The 19,315-nt window shown below is 42.2% G+C and overlaps 1 protein-coding gene across 9 annotated transcripts in view; it reads left to right on the forward strand.

Moving 5' to 3' along the window:
• Positions 1 to 19,315, forward strand: part of BCL11B (BCL11 transcription factor B) — a 92,042-nt gene that overhangs the window by 34,597 nt on the left and 38,130 nt on the right. For 6 of the 9 annotated variants that reach the window (XM_064423428.1, XM_064423429.1, XM_064423432.1 and 3 more), the window contains one exon: positions 8,239 to 8,454. The exons of the other annotated variants lie outside the window; for them this stretch is intronic. In XM_064423428.1, the coding sequence (XP_064279498.1) occupies positions 8,239 to 8,454 (216 nt within the window). The remainder of the gene's footprint in view (positions 1 to 8,238; positions 8,455 to 19,315) is intronic. 9 annotated transcript variants of the gene reach the window in all.

The raw sequence follows: 19,315 nt of genomic DNA on the forward strand, positions 1-19,315 counted from the left end.
AGTTGGGAGTGAGCCAAGATGTTTCAGTTTTTCTCTTTTCATGTTCATAGCACATACAAGGGGCGAGGAACAAGTTTAGATGAGCATCAGGTGGGAGGAGGGTACAGGTGGTCCTGCAGGAGGCCCTGTGGAGACCTAGCTCAGGGGATGCTGCCACGTGGTAGCTGGTACCTCTGGGGACCACCCACCCTGTCCCTTGAGTGGGGCCACTAGCAAACCCCCCCCTTTTTTCTAAAAGAGGGGGTTTGGCAAAACAGTCCTGCAGGCATAGAGTGGGCTACTTCTGTGAATTCACGTGGTCTCAAGGTAAGTAAAATCCTTCCAGACCTGTTCTTGGTGTCCAAACCTCCAAAACAGTGTACACAAATACATGGATGACATAATGTGGATTTTTACACAGTGAGAGGAATTGCATGCTCTTTAGATATGTTGGGATATTTATTAACCACATGGGGTGTTCCAAACTCAGTTTATTTATCTTTGTAAAGTACTTCCAGATCTTTGCGTGGAAGGCACTAGAGAAATGAAAAGATTATTATTATTATTATTATTATTATTGTTATTATTGTTGTTGTTATTATTATTACAGCATCTAACTACTGACAGGCAACCACAGCTGCATGCTCAATTCTAACCACTTAAATTTAGGGGCTGATTTTTACAATATGGACTCTTAATGCTTTTCCCCATTGCCTCCATATGCAGAAATGTGTGTTCACCTGCCCTGCAGAAGTATCATTATTCTCCAGAAATATGTAAATGGGGTACTTTTAAAGAAAGAATGAAAATATGGAATAAATATTAAGTATTCACATTTGCATGGTAGAATTTAATGGCCATTTAAGAAGCGCTTCAAAGCAACCAACTGTAGGAGCTGGTAGTTGCTCCTCTGTCATTAAAAAAGAAAATGCACTGATTAAAACAAAGCCAAGGAATCTTGTAGACAAAGGATAACATTTTCGGTGTTAGGAGGTCTGACACGAGCTACAAAGAGCCCAGGAAATGGAGATCTGAGTTTCACAGTCGAGCGTTTTAATCAGTTCGGTTGTGCACAGCCGCTGCCGCGTGTGAGTTATGTAATATCACACTTCACCCGCCCACACGCACTCAGAGACAACAGACATCTTCGAAAGGTCTTGGCATTATTCAGAGCAAAGACTCCCAGCAATACCTCGGCATGGTGTTTAACCTTATCTTTACTTGCATTTAGGCTTTTTTTTTTCCTCTCCTTGCTTTCCTTTTTTTTTTTTTTTTTTTTCCTCCCGTTCTTTTCTGTGATACATCAATAGTGAATAATTTTGTATTTCCAAAAATGAAGCAAATATAGGGGGAAAAATCCCATTGGCTACATAATGTGTTTTCATGACAACTTTGAAGGTTCTTATCATGGCCATTTTTTGCATTTTGTAGCATTGTCCTCATGCAGCTACTGTTATTATTATTTTAAGTATAGTTGAAATTTTACATTCTGAAAACAGCAGTTAATTATTAAATGGTACCTAGCCTATGCTTTCTTTAGATTTTTAAATAAGAAATAATTAACCAGAGTTTTTAAAGGTCTGCAGAAAAGGCAAACAGGCCTGTGAAACCCCAGGATCTAATAACAAAAAGGTGAGTTGGTTTTCCAGCACCCTAAAACTTTGAAGATATCCTTACTCTGGCTTTTGAATAACAGAAAGAGCTCAACCACATTTCATTCTGGTATAATATAGCCCTGAAGTTAACTGTTTTTCAAAGAAAAACAACAAAAAAATTAGCTGGCTGCTAATTAGATGTATTTTAACTGCAAAGTCATTTTAGCAGCTAATATTGTTACTATGTGCTTCAGTGTGAATCCTTAGTGAAGCTATTAAACTGTGAGAGCCTGAACTTATCAGACATTTTATAATGTGACTGAATTTTTGTATCCTTGTTCAGAAATCTGTGGGGAGTGGAGAACCTTTCTGGCTCAGACATGGAAAACACATTTTTTACCAACTGATTACCAGGGTGGGCAGCTGAGACCTCCTTGCATCCTCCTTTTCAGTTTTTTCCGTGCTTTCTTTTCCCTGGCAATAATATTTCTTGTTTCTGTTGCACTCCCTTCTCTCCCAGTCAGCAGTCAAGCCCTGCAGTGTGCCCTTTATCCAAGGAAAGGGATTTAACAGCAGGGACTGGTCTTGGTGATTTCAGGATACTTTTGACTCCTGCCTGTTGTGTACAACAAGTTGGCGATTCTCAGTAGCCAGGAGGCTCTCAGCATCAGGCAGGGTCCTGCTTTTGAAAAGCAATAGCCCACAGCAGAGGGTGGCCTTAGCCATCATTTTCCTATTGGTTTCTGACCCATGATTCTTACCTTGCAATTGCTGGGTTGTGTTTCTCAGGGTTTGGGTATTTTCCCCCCGTCTTATTGCACTGGTTGATTTTATTCTCCTTTGCACTCTAAAACAAAGTGACTGATACAATATCCAAACTGATGAAAAAGAAGGTGATTTTCTCCCCCTTTATTTGCTCAGATTTGAATTAGGTTATCTGCCTATCTTGTTTATGAAATTTTGTGCTGTCTTTTCTGCACAGACTGTGACTCCCAAATCTTCCACAGCTCCATTTCCATATTCCTGCGTGCTTGTTCTTTGTTAATCACTTGGCAAGCGCTTATTTGAATATTAAAAATTTCTTTAATCATCAAAGGCAGGAGCACAGCTTCATGAATATTCATATTTTTTCCCTCCTCAGACTGGATTCTAGTTCATTACCCTGCAGTAAAGCCAAACAGTCATCAATCGCGCTCATTACAGCCGCTGGCGTTTTGATTGGCTGCCTGCTGCTGGTAGCCCGCGTCCCCCATCCTCCCGCTCTCCTCCATGAGCTGTCGTGTACCTGCCAACAACAACAACAAAAAAAAATATATCAACAATGCAAGAATAAAATTTCTCTGGTTGAAAAACAACTTTGCAAACTTGTCAAGCAGTCCTCGTCACTTTTTTTTTTTTTGGTTTTACACCAAAAATCAAAAAAAAAAATTAGAAGGGAGAAACTTGAGCTTTAGAAATGAATATTTGTCAAGAGAGTTGACGTAAGTTTCATTTGCATAATGACTTTGTACTTCTGCATTAATAAAATTTGCATATGAAGCCATGTTAATTACTCCTGATCATGCTTTTTGCATTCATGCATAGTAATTTTCTCCGACTTGTGAGAATTAATGTCTTGGCATGGGGGGAGGAAGGGGGGGAGTTGGGGTACTGTCAAATTTCTGTGCCAGTGCCCCTCACTCACACTCTTTCTCCTCCTTGCTCACCACGTCTCGTTCTTGATCTATGACTCATTTATGCATTATCATTCGAAATTCTTGGGAGAAAGAAATGTATCAATTCAAAGGGAATCCTGGTCTGCCAAAATGAAAAAATCCCTGAGCAAAAGACGACAAGAAATCTCTTTCCTGCTCTCCTTCTTCTCTACCTGGTGCAACTCTTGCATTTCCAGCTCGAGCAAAGTTTCAGTCTAAGCATCACAATGAGTGTGGGGAAGCCTCTCTCAAAGTGCTGTGTGTGTGATGGGGGGACAGTTGAAGGCTGGCGTGCAGGTGCGTCTGGCTGAGTGCTGGACTCTGGGTGTGAGTGTGTACAGTTGTGTGTCTGCACACACCAGGGAGTTGTTCTGCTTTCCTGGGGGATGCTGTGTGTATCTGCCCCTCGCAGGGGGCATTGCTCTGCTGGTTGCTGTTGGAAGCATTTGTGCTTGTGTGTATTTGGAAGTGTGTCTCTGTGTGTGTACGTGTGTGTGCTTGTGTATATTTGCTTCCCAACCCTCTTAGTGTCTGCAAAAAGAGACATGGCAGAGAGACAATACTATCAGGTGGGAACAGTCCACAGGAGAGGGTGTGATGCACGTAAGATAACTTGTTTTAGAAAAAGCTTGGAAAAAAAATCTGTTGGAGAGATTAGTCTATCATTTTTGGAAACCTGCTGCAATGGTTCATGTAAAACTCCCCTCAAAACATCTGCAGTATTTTCCCTGAACATGATGGGCACAGGGCAGGGATGATGCTTCAGCCTGCACTCCAAATTTGTAGTCGTACACTGTTTGAACAGATGTTTTTCTTTTTATTGAAAGAGAATTTTTTTAATAATGGAGCTGAGCTTTATTCTCTAACCAGCTATTGATTGGATTTTCTGTCACCAGACAGGCACAGAGAAACACATAGAAAAACTCGGTTTGTGCCCTGTTAAGCAGCTCACACGTCTTCCTGTGCACGTGCCTGTCTGCCTGTACATGGATACACACCCAGGCACCCACACAGCCAAGCACAGCCCCCCTGGGACACACCAGCTACATGTGGCTGCAGTTACATGTGACATGAGATGTAATGCCAGGTCTCTTAATTTAAGATTGCTTCCCCTGGTCTAAGCCATGATGAGGTGGGACATTTTGAATGCTGCTTTGGCTCCTTTGTATTTTGCTCAGGGACTTTTCTGCAGATGTGCAGAGGAGCGTGGTGTTTTACACACACCATATCATATGGCCAGTCATGTCTAGGCTCTGGGAGAGGGGCAACAAAAGGATGCAATTTATGCCTTGATTGTGGCTTTTGTCAGGTTCATCTAGGCTTTTCCATTTTCCATCTGGGGTCATGTCTAATTTACCTTATCAATTTACCTTATTTTCTTCTTTGCAAGTTTAAAAATAGCAGAGAGAAAAAGAAAATTACTCTTAGTGGTGCATTGGAGTCAACATCACCTGTGAGCTACTGCCATGTACAGGTTCTGAGGAAATGCTGAGCCTGTTCAATGTAAGAGAACAAAATCTTCCTTTACCATCAGCAATGCAGATGTTTTATTTACATGGTGACAGTCCCTGTGCGTGTTTCACACTCATGCTATGTGCAAAACTCTCCATGCAGAATGAATGCAGAATATATAATTGAGATCTGCAGTGCAGGTGAGTGATTTCCCAGTGCTGACCCAAGAGGAAAATCGAGCCTCACACATCGTGTCAGGGATGTCCGAGCAACACAATGCTGCATGTGTGTGCCTGCTCTCCCCATCCAGATGGGATATTTGCCTCTAAGATTGCACTGCAGTTCTTGTGGTTTGCTTTCCCTTTACTGCTGATTGTGGCTATGCCCTTTGTGGCAGTCAGGGGCTCGCAGGTGTGTTTTCTCTTTGAAAATGTGATGTGGTTGATTGGATGTAGAATTCCAGAGATCAGCTCCACTGCCTCTTGATGTGTGGGCTGAGCAAAAAACTCTCTGCACCACCTTAAGATTCTATCTTTCTATCTATCTATCTATCTGTCTGTCTGTCTATCTAATCTGTCTATCTCTCTTTTTATCTTTGTTCATTTTGTGTTTGTCCGCCACCTGTAGCAGTTAAGTTGAAGAGCCTCCATCTTCATTTTCATCTTTAAATAGACCCTTTGTGGAATAAAAAATACACCTAGGATCCCACAGAGAGGAGCTGAAGAGATGAAATGGGGATATGTTCCTAGCAAATACAAGCTGGGTATTTTTGAACACAACTGTTATTTTTTCTATAGCTATGAAGAGGTATCATGTACCTAATGCCTCCTTTTCTCCTAGCCTTTTCTTGAGGCCACTGAATATGATTTCTGTCTTCATGATTTTCCACTTGATCTGATTCTGTAGGACTGTCCTGATTATTAACAAAGAAGTAAACCTTGAAGTGGTAGTAAAGGGGAGGAGTAATCACCTGATTTTACTTTGCTTGTAGGGACAGACTTAAGTCTCCTTGTCTAGCAACTGCACAATATTTGTCTCTTAGTGCTGGACTTGGGAGTGCTGGTGGTAATCCCTGATCATCTGCCAGAGTCTCTCTTGGTTCACTCTTCTTCTCCCTTACCAATCTGTTCTTTTGTGATACCAAGTTAGCAATTTTTAGATTTCCTCAAATTTACGTCTGTCCTGGATGACATTAAATCACATAATCATAGAATGGTTTGGGTTGGAACAGATGCCCCTGCCATGGTGAGGGATACTTCAAAGACTCATCCAACCTGGTCTTGAGCACAGTTCTCTGGGTAACTTGTTCCAGACTCTCACCACCCTCACAGATATAGAGGCCCAAGTGACTGCAAGACCTGCACCCTTAGTCATGGTGAAACCACAAACATGTCTCAGTGTAACTTGAGATTTAGCTGCCCTGTAGTTCTACTTTAAATTCCCATTTCAAGCTGATGAATTTCCAATGAGGACAAGTGCCCTGGCAGCTTAACACAGCCTAGCAATTTTTATTATTTTAGGAATATAAGATACAATTGTTAATTAAAATTAGTCATTTTAGGGAATCTGTACTATTCTTTCCTTATTCCACGAAGAAAGCAAACATTATTCATATCTGTTACAGTGGCAGTAGAGTGGTGCCTACACACATAGAATCTGTGTCCAACATCAGTTTCCACATGCACAGCACACTGTCTTTCCAGAAATGCAATGTAGGTAGGAACTGGATAGCAGTTATCATACCTGCTTGTATAGTACTTTCAGAGAGATCAAAGAGTTACAAAAGTCAAACAGAGCTTCCAAAATAAAAAAAAAAAAGTCCTTCCTTGTCCCGCAAGCCACAGAGATGGCTTCTATTTAAAACCAGTCCTCACAAAACAGCACAAATTTTATCCTCGATGCTTGAAGCTCAAGTATTTACACAGGGAATTTAGACTCTTCACTTGTGGTTTTGGCAAAAGCTTCACACAAATGTTTTGCACTGGTGGTCTCTTAGCCATTTAAGATAAACGCCAAAATCAAATGCAGTCCTTGCAGACTGGAGCGCTGGATGCTGTGCCAAGGATGAAGTATCCCCATTTGCCTCACATGTGTAGCTGTCAGATCAACATGCAGGCCTGGTTTCTGAATAGAGACTCTCAAGGTAGAGAGACTCCCTTGGAAAATGTTGCATGTTTAGAGTCAGAAGAAGCATGGATAAATATTATTCCTTGCTGCCACAGTGTAGGTTCCTTCAGGAAATATTTTTTCTAGGGTTGGAGGGAACACAGATAAATATTTCTGCTTGCTGACATGGTATTTGCTTCTATCTGCAAGGTGCACACTCATGTACAGCCAGAGATGGCACCATTTAGAAAGAAAGCATTTGCCAGAAGGTACCCCACAATTAGCACACATATTTCCTGATCTAAATACAGGGGGAAACTGTGGTTTCTGATCTACCACTGTGCGGTAACTGTTGGCAAATGCCAACTTTTTAATGGCGACTACTCCACCGCATTTCTTCATGTAGAAACTGGCCTTGATTAGTAGCTACCCTTTCTTTAATAACTAAGTGGCAGCAATAGTTTGAAATGGAGGGGTTGGGATTCCGAATGGATGGAAAGTGGTGCCGTTCACTCAGCTTCCCTTAAAAGTCTGCTAATTTGTGCCAGCCAAAAACGTGACTCCTACATGATTCTGTGTGTGTGTGTCTGTATTTGTACAGGTGTATGTCGATATTTAAGACTTGTATCTTAGTTTTTCAAAGCCGCAGAATTCAGTTTGGACTATTGCCAGGAGGAGCAAGCATTTCCAGTGGAGCAGGAGAAAACTCTTAAATACAGCTTTTAAATGGCAGGTGATTCCTAGAGGGGTTAAAAATAAATAATAAGGTTGTAGGTTACAATATCATCTTTTAGCTACCAGGAAAAAGGTTGCTCCCTTCCTCGCAGGCTCAGCAGGGAATCAGCCTGCATAATCGGGGCATGCAAAATGCACAACTGGCCACAGCTCAAGCGGGAAGGCAGCACATGGCCGCCAAGGCTTCCTTCTGGGAGCTCGGCTCCTGGCACCTCACTGAAGCCATTTGAGCTCTAAGTCACTGCACTTTGTCCGGGCTGGTGTGTGGAGCCCACTTCAGCAGTGGCTCGGCAGAAAGCCTGCCCAGTTTTGTGTCGGCTCAGTGCATTAACACAGCCATAAAACAATTATCCCCCTTTTGATTTGGTCCCTGAGCAAGCGCTGGTGGCGACGTCCGCCGCCTCTGGCTCTGCTCTGTGCCAGGGCTGGCCATCCCCCACCTTCACCCTGCTCCATGCCCACACAGGCCCTCAGCCTGGGTTCGCAGGTCCTCCAGGTCTCTTCTTATTCTTCCCCCACCCAGCGTGAGCCCGCCGGCCTCAGCCAGACCCAGAGAGGGGTTCAGACCAAGCGTGTTGAGCGTTAGGGAGCCAGCCCCCACTTCGCTTGTTTGATGCCTCCTCTGTCCCTTCAAACTTAGATCCGACTGACAGTTTTTTCTATTGTTTTTTCTCCAGGGCCGTCCAGGCCTGCAAACCTGCCGGGGGCTCCCATAGCTGCCTCCTCCCACCCTCACACATCCGTGATCACGTCACCTCTCCGCGCACTGGCCTCCCTCCCGCCCTGCCTTAGCCTGCCCTGCTGTGGTGCACGTGCAGTCTCAGTTGGCGGGACTCAGACTGAGATTCAGACTGAGACGTCAGGCACATTTGGATGTCATTGTCAGTTGTCAGGTAATAGAAATACTTTTTTTTTTGTTGCTATCTGAAGGTCAGTAGTGCTGCCAAGTGATGTCGTCTTTGCTGTGGGAGAGCTGCCTTTGCTGGGTCTCATGGGGAAGGCAGAGAAAATGGCCTAACCTGCCGTCCCCACCACTTCCCTTCCTCCTTCCCTCTCCACCCTGGAAGAGGGGAGTGGGAAGGGGCATGCGACTCCCTCCATTTCGTCATCCCTCCCCTCCTGCCTGCCCACCCTCAGTTGTCAGCTGCGGCCACTGCTGGGCCGTTTGTGCCATGTTGTGAACAAATGTCTGAGACTCCTTGCAGAATGTGATACCCCAGTATCAAGATTTCATCTCTCTAGGCTGTTTATTTTAAGCTTAATTGGATAGCATTTAACATCTGAAGTATTTTTATTTCCTTCTTTTTGCCCTTCCTCCTCAGTCATTCATATTAAAGGCTCTCCTCCGCATCCATGTGCACGCAGGATGTATGTGCTCCATGCTGTTTTCTCCCTTGCTTTGAGAAAATGCTCCTTGGTAACTCACCATGCATCCCTGGCCTCTTACCCCATCAGTTTTTCTTTTCCTTTATTCCTTTTGGATGCCTGACTTTTATCACCATGAGGAGTGGAAAGTGAAAATGAAGCTAGCCAAAGAGAACACGGACATATTGTCACCAGACCCCATCATTTCAGACCCAGTGATCTCTTTGAAATCAGTGGGTGTTTCTGAGCATGGATCAGTTGCAAGACTCTGTCTATGATGAACTCTGGGCTGGTGAGGTGAAAATGGGGAGGGTTTAAAAGAAAATACAGATGTGGCAAAATCCACAAATGTTTATGGACTCTCACTGTGGTGGGCCAAATCCCACAACCCTCATTCATGATAATGTGCATGTAGTTTTAATAAGGAGTTCCCTAAATGTTGCTGGATAAGTAAAGCATGAGGACCAAAGGATTCAGAGAGCCAGCAATGACTGTCAGGAGTAAAGCCTTTGGGAAATGGCTCCTCATTTCTCCCCTGAAGCTGGCAAAACTTTGTTGTGCTAGCTTTTTCCTTCCACAAGCGCTGGTACCACTTGGCTACAGTATGCTGTATCTCATGAGAATGTTTCTGTACATCTCTCATTGACGTAAAAAAGTGAGATATAAAGTTTTGCAAGAAATTAAAATTTGTATCTTGGAAACTCTGGGTCTTTAAAGATAAAATATTCTCAGGAGGAGGCTGAGAGCACTCTGCAGGGTGCTGTGTAGGTCCTGGGTGAAGCTCAGGGCACACAGAGAAGGCTCCTTGCTGCCTGAAGATGCTCAGCCTGCACCCATCTGCTTGCACTGGTGCACGGGTTCTGGGTTTGTAGCAATGTGCTGTGTGGTGAGGTGCCATCAGTAAATCCAGGGTCTGGTTACATTTTCTATCCAAGCTGCTGCATACAGTATGACAGAAGATGCAGTTTTAATGAAATTCTGCTTCATCAGCCTCGGCAGACTGACCAACCGGCCTGAGACGGATGTTGAGACAGGCTCTTGCAAATGGTGAACGTTGGATCAGAAAGCTTCCCTGCCTTCTCTCCTCCCAGGAACCAGTAAACCAAACTGGAACTGGTCTCATGTTTTGCTGCCTTCTTGTTTTCACTGGTGTAGTATGCACACACGTGCCTTCAGGAGGTGCATAGTTGTAACGCTGCATTGGATACCCCAGTTCCCTCTTGCTTCTGATGCCAGCAGCCAGTGGGAATAGAAGCAAGTACACCTAAAAATAGAAAAGGAAGGAAGGAAGGAATAACTTATTAAAGAATGTGGTGAAGGTGAGGCTTTGTATACTTGGAGTTCTCACTTTGGAGTCGTGTGCTGCGAGCCTTTGGCATTGCCTGTTTGCTGGGAGAGGGATGCCAGCTCTGTGGAGAGGGAGACCTGTTATCAAGGCTTCCTGTAATTACTGCTGCAGTCTGCGACGCTTAGAGAATAGGTTTTATCAAAGTGCATGCTACATGTTTATGACAGTAGTTGGTCAAGGTCTGCTTGAAAGAAACATTTTCTTCCCTTGAAAAAGGAGATTATGTCTACTTAACCCTTTCTTAGCTCCCATAGTATTCACTGTATGTGAGCCTAGGTGAGGGTTGTGGGCTCTTCTGTCGCCCAAAATGTTTTGTGGAAATGATAGAAAAGTGAGTTCTTTGTGTTGATTAATAATCTAGTGACAATCCCTGCATTGTGCCTTTTTTAAAAATATAGACATTTACAACAGTCACTTGCTCCAGCTTTAGAGATCAGCTTGTCTCTCTGACTTGATTAGCCTTTTATTCTGTCAGCCCTGTTCTTGCTTCTGAGGAATTGGTTACTTCTTTGAACAAAAGCCATCAGCAGTTCCCGCCTCCCCTCATCCTTCATCATTTCTTACCTTTCCTGTTTTTCAGCATTTATTTAATTCAGGGCCTGGAGATTTTCCATGCAGTTCTCAAGCAGACTGTGACTCTGATGGCTTGAAGTTGCAGGTACTCCAAAATCTTTACTGGGCACTCACAAACTGGGCCCTCAAGAGTCCCTCACAGCAGTTTGTGCTGGAGAATCCAAATGTCTGGCTGCTGGTGGGATTTGGGGTACACGTGTGACAACTGTATTTGGAAATCTCCGACCTAGATAGGAGTGATTGTCTGGGATGCTGAGCAGTGTTCAATGATGCACAGAGGAAGTCGTGCTGCCTCATCTAGAGTTGTTAGTGATCTTTAGAAAATGTGCTGATAGTTTCAATCACTGTAAATGGTGCTGGGAGGTCTGCTTGGATGTCCACTGTGCTGCTCAGCCAGTGCTGATCGTGGTCCTCTCTGTCTTTGTTCAATTCTTTGTGTTCAAGGCACCCCAGGATGAGAAATTTGCAAGTAAAGGTCCACGGTTTTTCATGTGATTAAAAAAAAAATCTCTACCACTGGTTCAGTCTCTCTCAGTCTATTTATTTATTTATATATTTTGCCCCAGAAGCTTTTGTCAGTTGAATTGTGTTCTCCTGTTCAAATGTTTTTAGTGCCTATTTAATTAGAAGTTGGCATAGAGTAATGAAATTCACAGGGTTATGTAGCTTGGATCTAAAATATAGATGGGCAAAGCATTCATTTTGCTTTACCCCTTGCCAGATTAGGGTGCTTTTTTGAGGCTGCTTTTTATTTCATTTCAATGAATTGCAACTGCTCAGAGTAACTGTAAAACACACACAGTTTTTTTTTTTTGCATAACAGAGACATGCAAATGATTGTTGAGAGACATAATTATGTAAAGAAAAGTATATGTCTGTGTGCATGCACACATACACTGCAATGCTTTTTGTGGGGCTATTTTTTCACAATATGTCTTCATAAGGCTCTTTTTATGATGCTGATTTATTAATATTGTACATTAAGGCTTAAATTGTCAAAGCTGCCTAAGAGATTTGGATGCCCATTTCCCATTAAAGTTAACGAGAAATGAGCATTGAAAATCTCAGCACAGAAGTGCATGGCACTTTACAGTGTGTTCTCCAAAGAAAAAGTCCCTGCCTCGAAGATACTGTGGTGCCAAAGCCCCAGGAAGAGGATCGTAATCAGCATAAGACAAAGGGGGATTGTAATGGCACAGAGAATAATTAATCCCCTGTGCCTACATTCAGATATATACCTGGTCCAAATTCTTTGGACCTGGGCCTACGAGTGAGGGTTTTATATACCCCTGTAAAGTTAATTAAATCTGTCCAATACACATATATTCATCTAAGCAGTGAAACTGCTTCCTTCCCACATGTAGGCTGATGGAAGGAGGTGGAAAGCAATTATGATACTTAGTTGCATGTATAAAAACAGCAAGTGGGCATGGACAGCAGTGATTAATGGACAGGGCTGTGAAATTTAAGGTCTAAAATAGAGGAAGGCATGGGGCCATATCTTGGAAGAGAGGAACAAGCTCCTGCTAATTCAAGGAATCAGCTGTGTTAGTCATTAGGACATTCTGAAAATCACAGTCATCTTGTAAAGTTAATATCAATTTACTTGGCTACTGAAATTCTACTTACTGCTTCATTTAACTAGTCTGGTGTTTTCTTGGCAGAGGTTAAGGTGACAGTAAAGATAAAAGCAGTCCCTGTAACTAAATCATAGGTTTTAAAAGAATACTTTTTCCTCCATCTATTATATCACCATATTCATTTTATGTTGGTTTTATAACTGGAGTCAGCCAATGAGAAGAGCTAGATTAGACCACCCTGCTGTAAAAAGCTTGATGCAATTAATACAGTCTGTCTAGAAAGAAGTATTATTTCAAAAACTTTTATGTTAATGATATGGTATGCACTCGGCACGTTTCTTACTTGAACAAGAAGCAAGCTTTTGTTCACTCCAGCCTGGGTTTTATTAACACAGGAGGATCAAGGGAAAACAAAACAGTAATCAGAGCAGAGAATACAAACTCATCCAGCAAAAACCTTCTTACTCATCATGTCCCAGGACAAGGGCTGATACTCTACTCTTCTTCTTTTTTTGCTGAGTAGAGTTTCAGAAAAAAAAAATAAAAAGGAAAAAAAATGGTGCAAAAAATTGATTTCTCTTCAGCACTGGTGCTTTTTTGAGAGGAGAAAGAGGAATTTGGTATAAGTGTCAGAGGACAGACAAAGATCTATAGTTTCCCTGAGAGCCTTTGTAAATGTATCTTTTCATTTTGCTGCATAAATAAGAGGTTTGCATAAAATACTGGCTAACATTCAGGAGAGATGTCCCTATGAGTCATGTGTATTTATTTATTTTAGTGAAATATTTAATGCATGCTATAGTAGAATTGACTTTGTGGACAGTACTTACAGAGTGCAGGGATGTGTGAGAGATGTACACAGTAAAAAGAGTAATGCATCAGTCTGAGTGCACGCATCCATCTTTACACCTATCTATCAATCTCTGTGTTCATTCACCTATCCAAGTATTAAAATCATATGTGACCTGCTGTCTAGGCAGCTCCCTGTCTCACTAGATATTAAAATCAAATCCAAACTTGAAATAAGTGGATTTAACACAGACCGTTTTTTTGACTGAATAGTGTGTTTGCCAAGAGGCAGCGAAGAGACCTTAAAATTGCAAAGAGGTGACTAAAATGAGGGTGCTGCATGGGGCAGGGTCGCTGGCACTGTGAGCATGGCTGTGGCTTTGTTCTAGACAGATGGCTGATCACTATAAGTTTGTAAGTCCTAATTATGTCAAGTTAAGAACCAGCAGGAGCAATAGTGATATTTAAAGGTTCTTTAAAGCGGATGCTTGCCATTTCCAGACATTCCAGGAAAAAAGAAAAGCCCTTAATTGCAATATTAATGGGTGGAACTGAATCTGGTAGTCTTGGTACAAAAAGGTTCAAGGCAACGTTGCCTGCAGTAAGGACAATGGTTCCAACATTGAGAGAGTTAACTCGATCGCATACCACTACACTGAGCCCGAGAGTCTGAACTCTTCAAACGCTCCAAATGGAGAGCTAAATCAAAGAATCCTGTTTCAAATCCATCCAAGATGTTGCTGTTTTTCTCCTCTGACAGGAGAAGCATTTGGAAGTGCAGTTTCCTTCTTTTTTTATAGCTGTCTTAAAAAGGAGTTTGGATGTTTAGCACAGCTGGTGCTCATTACATTATGCACTATCAATAAAATAGCATGTGTAATTAATTTTTAATGCAGTGCTGTATGCAGCGCTTTAAAGCAGTTACTGTATGGGGAGAGCCGACACCGGTCACTGACATCAGAAATATTGAAATAGAGGGCTAGATTTTGCATTTTTAAAGGGTGTATGTGAGACTGGGGGAAGGGTAATTCCCAGCAAGCAATTCTCTGGCCACAATCAAATTTAAAAATATAGGAACAAGATGGATGAAGGTGATTTTGTAATTTGTTTATTGGAATGAATGAATTTTTGTCCTTTTGGAGTTTGCTGAGTGACAGCTGAATTAGGAGAGGTGACTTCAGAATATAGGTAAGGACCAAGGGGGCACAAAGCAACAGATCTATATTTGTTAAAGCACAAACAGGCTTTGGTGGTATCAGGTGGGAGATGAACTAAAAAAGGGAGCTTGTGGAAATACAAGGGAAGGACAATTCTATTCTATCTCATTGAACAGTTTTTGTGCTTTTCATTGCAGGGCTTTTTCTCGTGCCTTGTGTCTTGTTGTTCCCATTAGTAATAACCCCATTTTTTCCCCCCTTGATTCAGTAAACGTTGGGCATACTGGGAGGGAAGTGTGGAAGGGAGAGAGTAGCTTGGTTATAAAGAGGCACCACTGATGACATGGTTTATGCTGCTCTGACAGAAAACCCAAACAAATTAGGGTCTTCGTTTTGCATGGCAGTACTTTCCACATAAGTGAAGACTGCTTTAATTAGGCACAGTAGGAAAGGCTTGGGCACCATCACGACTCTCAGCATCCATTATGTCCAGAAACACCTTGGTTGACTGAAGGAGGAGCAGACCTCTTTTTGAAGTTGTAGCATGGTGTGTGTCCGTTCTCAGCAAAGGGATGGGAATGGCTTTCATGTTTCTGCAGCAGAGTAACTGCCAGGGATGGTTTGCAGGATGGGACCAGCCTCTTCCCTGCTGCTGCTGTTTTCCCACCCATTTTCAGAGAGTTGAATGCCTCTTGGTGAACACTTCCTAAAAAGAGAAGAAATCAACTGCAGGAAGAGAAGGAAGGAAGCAATCACCTAAAAAGCAACAAAATTAGGGGTAGTGCTTGTCAGGTGCCTTGCCTTTTGGTTGGGCAATGCACCAGCTTCCTAAAAGCTGATTTTTTTTTTTTTTTAATACACGTGCACAAGGCATAAATGTTTGCAATTATTCTTTCTTTCTCTCAGCAAATTGCCATTCATTTGTACATAACATATGCTAAAGAGTTCACTTGTACAGCCTCACCTGGCATATTCAGGATGGAGTTTCCTCCTGCCCCTTCAGCAGCAGCTTTTTGTCATCACTTTTCTTCTCGCTTTCTGTCAGATTTGTGCGGATGTGTTTGTGTGCCTGAGCCAGGAAGTGAATTGGCCTGTTCAGTTTGTGAGAATAGAGATAAACCTCTCGTGCACAAATATAATGCTCAGTGTCAAAGGAAGTAGGGCAAACTATGGTGTATGGTGTAGGTAGTTGTGATGAGAACTGCTTTTCAGTTCACAAGCCAGAGTGGGAAAGGTGGAGAAAACAATGAGGTGTTGTACCTTTTGTAGTGAAATCACTTAATTTTATTTTATTTGTTTTAGAGGAATTTATTCCTGGGGTGGCTCAGGTTTAGGCCAGATAACTGCAAAAAAATTAGCATGTGTCCCTCCAGAGCTAATTCAGAGGGTCCTATGCTTTTTTTTTTTCCCTGAGTGCTTCATAAAAATAGATGAAAGGAAGGTTTCTATGCTCAAATGGGATTCTTTATGTTCAGAATGGGATTTGAGTCAAAGAAGCCATGCTGATGCATCTCGTGTGTGCCCCACTGGGTTCCTGTGTTCTGCATGTTGGTCCTTCTTTCTGCTGAGCAGTAAATAGCTGAGTAACTGTAGCAACATACCTTTTTATGCTGTTTGCCTTCTTTTGGACAGGCTTTTTCCAGGATTTTTGCAGTGCATACAGAAATCTGGTAGGCTAGTGTATGGTACATGCCTTTGGTATCTTTATTCTCCTCTTGTTTTCGTCTTTAATCAAGCCATTTCTCTGGGCCCCTGTTCCAGATAATGTAACTTGCCACAGCACAGGCTGGCAAGCCAGGTTCAATGAGACACTAAAAATTGCATTTGGAAGGAATCAGGCAAAAATCCCACATAGCGAAGGCTTGCATTTTTTATGAATTCAGCTGTATGAGTCAGAGGTCCTGGGACTTCAGGAATGAGGTTAATGCAGGCACTAAGCAAGGAGATGGGGAGACAGTCACTGGAATTGTGCTGTGAAATGGTGCTTTCTAAATTACTGTCTTTGCTGTGAACATAAAGGGCCTCTGGTTAGAGAAGAACTGGTTTGCACAACATACCTGCAGCATCAATTCTTGTTTAAACGTCACCTGGCTATTTGAAGCCAACAGTAAATGTATTATTTTCAGTACATCCCCTTGGCAATGTGAAGAGGAGCATCCCACCCTTCCTGTGTGTCAGGCTGGCTCCTTACATGTCCTGTATTGACCTAGATTACTTCACGTGCGGCACGGATCTAAACCTGATCCTTCCATCTCTTCCATGGCTGCGTGACGAACGTGGAGCTCCCAGGGTGTGCTTTACCATGCCAACAGTCCACTGAGAGATAAGTTAGGGGCTACCTAGGGATGCTTGGCTAAGCATCTTCCTGTGAGGTGTTTTCTGACTTCAGTGGTGTTATACTGTTCTGCCAGTGGTGAACACGGTCTGTGGAATTCCAGGATGTACAGAGATTTGAGGAAGAGTCAGAGTGTTGTTGGAAAATAAATATAATTTAAAACTGCCTATGGTGATGAGAGTAAAACCCAAAAATTCATGGACTCTTGTAACACCTCATTATAGAAGCAGTGCCTTTTGCCTGCATGGGAATTATTTTTTTCAGTTTTGTATCTTCTAACAGAGTTTTAGGTTATTTTTTCCTCTCTTCCGGTTGAATAATAAGCTAGCTTATTATGGCACAGACAGGCTTATAATGTAAAGTATGTCCAAAAATTGGATCTGAGTGTTTATGGACTGATTAATCCAAATCCTTTATAAAAATGTGTGAACTGTCAATTAAACAGGGGGACAGGACCATTGTGGACATACAGTGAGTACAAGACTAGTGAGTAACTTTATCTTCCTGTAAAATCTAATTCAAAAAACGTCAGTCTTCTCTATATTTTTTTTCCTTCAAATGGAACTAATTCCTCCACTGTAAATTTGAGGTAGAATCTTAAAAGCTCCACAGTCTTTTGAAACCAAACACTTCACTATCATTATCAATAGATACACAAAATAGTTGTAAAATGATCCTCTGAGATTGCTGTAAACTCCTTAGTAATTTCCTTCACACTTTCCCTGCCCATTTTCCATGAAGAGTGCTGTGAAAGCTGCATCCATCCTGCTCTTGCCTCAATCATCACTGTCACCATTCATTAGTGCAGTTGAGCACACTCATAAATGTCTGAGCTCTTCCCATATTTAGAGCTCTCTAGCCAGCAAATCTCCCCTTCTGCTCTTCCTTTTTGAGAAAAAACACAGTGGTCAGGGTTTGAGGTGGGCGCTTGAGATATAATTTTAATTCAGTGACCTGGTATCATCCAGAACTGTAAGGAGGAGAAAGAGTGTAGGAGACAGTTCCATCAGTGCTTAAATAATTTGCTATTTGCCCTTTCTGTCTAAGTTTGTCAGGCTGTGTCTTGTGATTATAAACTGAGATTTCTTAAATTTGTATTCTCCTTAATAGGTAAAGATGAGCGAAAGCTGTTTTTCACTTTCTCCTCACTCTTTCTTCGCAGATGTCTTTGCTCTCTGGGACTGGCTGGCACTGCTGGGGAGGTATTTCCCAGGGGATTTCATTGCCCCAGGGTTAGATTTCTCCATCTACACAGCAGCATGGAGCTGTATTGCATATAGCTCCCTCCCAGCAAGTCTCAGTGAGTCACCATCCTGCTTGCTGGCTCTCTGATGGGAACAGGATGCTCTGTCCCAGGCCACACTGTCCATGGAGCTTCTGCCCATCTGCACCTTTCTCTTCCCCTGCTCTGCCCTAGACATTCATATTTCTTTCTTATTTTATATAACATTTCAATTTTTCCATCAGGTAGGTCCTTCATTCATTGCTGTCACTGCCAGTAGTCCCTGAAGTCATAATTACAGCATTTTTTTTTCCTAAAAAACAAGTCCAAAGTGAAATTGTTATTTTTAATTTTTTTTTAAACTTCACATTTTTTAAAATGGAAATGACTGCTGAAAATAAACACAGTTTGCAATGTACAGACTTACTGAGCCAGCATGAATTTCCTTAATAAGCTGGGGTATGTGTGTGTGCGTGCACGTGTGTGTTTTCCCCCCTTAGACCTTGCAATAAGAGTGCTGTCTCTTTAAATCCTAACTCAAACTTTACTGGCGATTTTACAGAGCCTGGTTTCATTTATAGTGGAGCCAGACTTGCTGTGTGAGAGCCGTCCGCATGCTGGAATTAGTCTTAAGCTCGCTTCTGTGGCGTTGCCAAATTCCATGTTTGTGTTTTATTTAGAATTCTTTTCACGGCCAGTCGAATCTGTTCAGGCACACATAGGCAGTGTTGCGCCCCATGGAGAAAATAAGCAAGTTTGCGTTTTCTTTGGCATAGGCCATGGCCACAAAAGACTGCGGTCTAAAGAAACATTTTTTAAAAGCTATTTTAACCCATAACAGATGTATAAAGTAGGCACACACATGCCAGCTTCCTTAGTTTTAATTAAAAAATAATTATGGCTTTAATGGGATGCTAGTGACAAATTTGGATGAATGGTGGGTGACATTATCTCAAGGCTTGCTTCAACTTATAAATTAGTGCATTTCTCTTGGCCAGTGGTACAGATGAAATTAAATGAAGGAGCAGATTAATATTTCTTAAAGTTACATTGAACCAAATGAAAAATCCAATCAAATAAAAAAGCATGGTCCCTTCCTCCCTCTCTTCCTCAGATCTCCATTTGCGTGAGATCACAGAACACAGAGGAAAGGTTATTTTCTCTGGCTGATAATTGCTCTGGCCAACTATAAACTGGACTTAGGTTTTCAAGGTGACTGTCTCTTTCATAATTTTGCATTGGTAGCCACAATGCCAAATTATTGTGATTAATGTCAGCAGGTGCTTCCATTTATAACCACATCTAACCAGCTAACACGGTACCTTCGAGCCAGGAAATCTTAAATATAAACCCAGCCCTACATGTTGCATGTTGCAATGGTTCTC

The sequence above is a fragment of the Passer domesticus genome, chromosome 6, assembly GCF_036417665.1.
Source record: "Passer domesticus isolate bPasDom1 chromosome 6, bPasDom1.hap1, whole genome shotgun sequence".
Taxonomy (NCBI): Eukaryota; Metazoa; Chordata; class Aves; order Passeriformes; family Passeridae; genus Passer; species Passer domesticus.